Source organism: Lathyrus oleraceus, chromosome 5 (assembly GCF_024323335.1).
Source record: "Lathyrus oleraceus cultivar Zhongwan6 chromosome 5, CAAS_Psat_ZW6_1.0, whole genome shotgun sequence".
Taxonomy (NCBI): Eukaryota; Viridiplantae; Streptophyta; class Magnoliopsida; order Fabales; family Fabaceae; genus Lathyrus; species Lathyrus oleraceus.
Window position 1 is genome coordinate 428911994 of NC_066583.1, and position 4301 is coordinate 428916294.

General features: G+C 37.7%; 1 protein-coding gene across 1 annotated transcript; it reads left to right on the top strand.

The window, feature by feature from the left end:
• The first annotated feature begins 3480 nt into the window (after positions 1–3480).
• On the top strand, positions 3481–3876 carry LOC127081156 (uncharacterized). The gene has a single exon (XM_051021438.1). It carries the CDS (start codon positions 3481–3483, stop codon positions 3874–3876), a length of 396 nt encoding a protein of 131 aa, XP_050877395.1.
• Positions 3877–4301: the final 425 nt, after the last annotated feature.

The window sequence follows — 4301 nt, forward strand, 5'->3', positions numbered from 1 at the left end:
AAAATAAGGATTGTTATATGGTTAACAATTAGCGAGATTACAATTGTTAAGGTTTTTATACAGTAAAACTATAGTAGATATCACCTAGGGCTAGGGATACCCTATGGTTACCAATTTTATCTTGTTAATTCGTATTGCTTGGTTTCATTATAATCGCCTAAGGACTTAGAGATTAGAATAAATGATCAAAGGTTTCCCTCTGAGGTCTCAGGAGGAAACAATTTTAAGATCCGGTAATTGAATATTTTGAATTGTTTAAGGAGATATACATTCAAGGTCATTACAGGGGATTTTCATACACCATCCTTGGCATATTTTTATAAACCGTGAAAAAGATTTATTCTGTTTTATTTTCTCATTCCCTTATACAGTAACTTTTTACAAAACCCTAACTATTTGTTTTGTTCAATTAATTCACAATTTAAATTTGTATTGCTGCGCAGTCCTCGAGATCGATCTTTGGGAAACATCCATATTATTACTACATTGGCAAAATAGTACACTTGCTATTTTCCAGATCAAGTTTTTGGCGCCGTTGCCGGGGACTGCCAAATATAAAGTTTAAATTATTTCAATTGAAATTTTGTTGCTCTGCAACTAAAATTTATTTTCCGTTATTTTACTAATTTATTTAGATTAATATCAACTAATTTGTGTCTGATATTTGTATGCGAGGTAAGGCCTCAACTTATTTTCCTTTTGACGCAAAAATTGAAAGAACTTTGCGGGCAAGACTCAGACAAGCTCGATTGGCAAGACTGGAATCAGACGAAGAACAACCTTCCATTCATTCAGGTTCAGATTCAGGTTCAGAGAGAGAGAGATCGAAACAATGGCAGAGAATCCACCGCCACCAGAAAGTCTGTTGGGTGACCATGGAGGTGCAAATGCACCAACCGACATATTAACAATTGTCAACCAACCAGTGAACGTGGCTAATTTCCAGTTACATCCTAGTACTATTAATCAGCTTGAAAGGAAGCATTTCACTGGAAAGGTAAATGAAGATGCAAACAAGCATTTGCATAGGTTTCTGACCATGAGCAACACTATAAAAATTGATGGTCACACCGAAGAAGCTAAGAAGTTGAGAATGTTCCCGTTTATCTTAGCGGAAGAAGCCGAAGAATGGTTCTATTCTCTACCTGTCGGTAGCATCACATCTTGGGAAGAGATGGAAAAAACCTTCTTGAATGAGTATTTTCCAGCGTCGGTTTTTCTGCGGAAGAGGTATGAAATTCTGAATTTTAAGCAGAAGGATGAGGAAACTTTGGGACACGCATACAAGAGATTCAAGAGAGTCCTGGTCGCCTGCCCCACTCATAATATGGATCCAACTGAACAGATGCAGATGTTTGTGAATGGTCTCAAAATAAAGACCAAACAATTGATTGATACCACAACTGGTGGCTCTACTAATTTCTCAACAGCCATCGGTATCAAGAAGATCATTGAAGCTATTGCCGCTAATGAGCACTTGGAGATGTACGATAAATGTTAAAGTAAACCAGAAGGGGTTATCGATTTAAAGCTGGAAACCAATAAAATCCGTATCGAAGATACTATAGCTGCTGAAGTTGAGAAGAAGCTGAAGGCGATGAATATAGGCACCCAACAGGTGGAACAGGTCCAACTGGCTCCTACCGTCTGTTGTCAAATTTGTAATGTCAGCACCAAATGATGTATTGTTTTGCAACTCCTCAATAAGTGGAGGAAATAAATTTTTTGAAGCAGAATAATCCTTATTCCAACACGTACAAACCGGGTTGGAAGAATCATCCCAACTTCTTATGGAAAGACCAGAAAGGGAACGTTCCTCAACACGGTCAATACCAAACTCAATATCATCAACAATAACAAGCCCCTAAGAAAGATGATTGGGAGATTCAAATTCTGGTATCAGATATAAGATTTCGAAGGTAATGTCACGACACTAATATCTGAACAACAAGTGAATTATAAACAGGATAAAAACAGAAAAAACAATTGAACAAGCGACACAAGCAATTGTTAACCCAATTCGGTGCAAACTCACCTATGTCTGGGGGCTACCAAGCCAGGAAGGAAATTCACTAAACAAAATTAGTTCAAAGACTCTCAGTAAACAACTTCAAGTTACAGTCTTTTCACCTAATCTCTACCCGCGTGACTTCTATCTAAGAACTCTTAGATATGAGACCCTACTTACTCCCCTTCAATCACAGCAGTGATATAAGAACAAATACAAAAAGAAAGAAGACACACTTCAAGGACACATACTTGATCTTGCTTAAAAGCTTTAATCAAGTAAACAAATACACTCGTACTTCAAAGCTTAGAGTGGACAAATTACAACACAAAACTCAGTCCAATTCATACATCAACAAGATGAATGAATGGATCACAATACACAAGTTCACACAAGACTAAAACCCTAAAACTCTCTCACTTTATCGTTCGTATCTTGTGTGTATAAAACAGGTTTTACATGGCCTTTAAATAAAAGCTTTTTGAATGGGCCTGGGCAGCATAAAACTCTAATTCTATTTTACTTGCGTATCTCCTAAGAAACAACAGCTAATCATTCCTTTTTGTAAAATAAAACATTCTGGTTTAAAATAGAATTACTCCTTGAATAGCGCATGCAATCTCCACATAAGCACACAAAGATTTGCATGAAAAACGCAACAATAAAACACATAACATTCAGACTGAATGTTTTGTAAGCACATGTCTTAACATCGGGTCTGACATCTTGACTAAATCCTGCACACCCATATTTAAACATCCTGCAGGAAGCTAATATCACATGTCAAGACAACACGCGTGACATCTTGTGATAACACTTAGTTTTACCAAAATTGATGCCAGCACATAGAACCAACAGAGATTACCATTGAAAGAATGCCAACTCATAATGTTCAATTCCAAGAAGAAACCCGAAACAATCAGAAAAACACCACATCATCCATAGAAAATCTTGAAGTCCAGATGGGTCAAATAGAACAACAATTAGCCTCAAGTTACCAAGCACAAAGTGCTTTACCAAGTGAAACTGTGACAAATCCTAGAAAGCATAATAATGTGAGTGCTATGACAACAAGAAGTGGTAAATCTGATGAAGTAGTTGAGGAGATGGATGAAGAGGAGGATCAATTGATCGGAGTGGATCTTGAGATCAAAGAAAATGAAGTTGTGAGGGAAGAAGTGGTGGCACCGAAACCAGTAGTGAAAGAAATATTCACTGAGCCTAAGTCGGTTGTTAAGCCTCTTTTTCCCACCAGAAACAAGAAAAAGGGGCAACATGAGAAAAACTTTGAAAAGTTCCTGGAGTTGTTCAAGAAACTAGAGATTAACATTCCGCTGTTGGGGGCACTTGAACAAATGCATACTTATGCCAAGTTCATGAAGGGAATCATTTCTAAGAGGCGTGCCATCGATACCAATCAGATTATTCTAACCGAAACTTGTAGTGCTATTTTGTAGGGTATGAAGATTCCAATGAAGAAGAAAGATCAAGGAGCGGTCACTATTCCTTGTACCATTGGAGATAGGTCTTTCAACAAAGCTCTTATTGATCTAGGAGCTAGTGTGAGTATCATGCTGTTATCCATTTACAAGAAGCTTGGTATAGGGGTTGTGCAAGATACCAGGATGACACTCCAGTTCTCCGATCATTCGGTCAAGAAACCGTATGGTATTGTTGAAGATGTTCTAGTGAAAATTGACAAGTTTGTATTCCCGGTGGATTTTGTAATTCTAGAAATGCCTGAAGATGAAGAGATCCCTCTCATTCTTGGGAGACCCCTTTTAGAGACGGGAAAGTGCTTGATCAACATAGAAGAAAGGACTATGACGTTGAAGGTTTATGATGAGGAATTAAAGATTGATGTTTGAAACACCATGAAGTACAAAGATGATATTTGTATGAGTCATACTATAGAGATTCTGGATCAAGTGATGACATATGATAGTCCTTTGAATGCACCACAGTTACCTTTGAAAAGAGTGTTGAGTTTGTTCATTTTCAACAGTGATAAATAAGTGGACAACAGGGAATCCGAAGTACTGGCCTTTATGGACGCACAACCTTCGTGGAAAGGATCTCGACCACACCGGTGGGAAGATTTACGATTACCTCAAACTAGTGGGGAGGATAAAGATCCCAAGAAGGGAACGGAGTTGAAACAACTTCCTGAGAATATCAAATATGTCTTTCTCGATTCTGAAGGAAAATGTCATGCTATCATAAATTCGAGCCTTAAGAATGTCCAAGAAGAGAAGCTCATCCAAGTCCTAAAAAAATACAAAAATTCTATTGG

Bases quoted from the DNA above. Each gene is read 5' to 3' on its own strand.
- LOC127081156 (XM_051021438.1), top strand. From the start codon at position 3,481: ATGAAGAAGAAAGATCAAGGAGCGGTCACTATTCCTTGTACCATTGGA.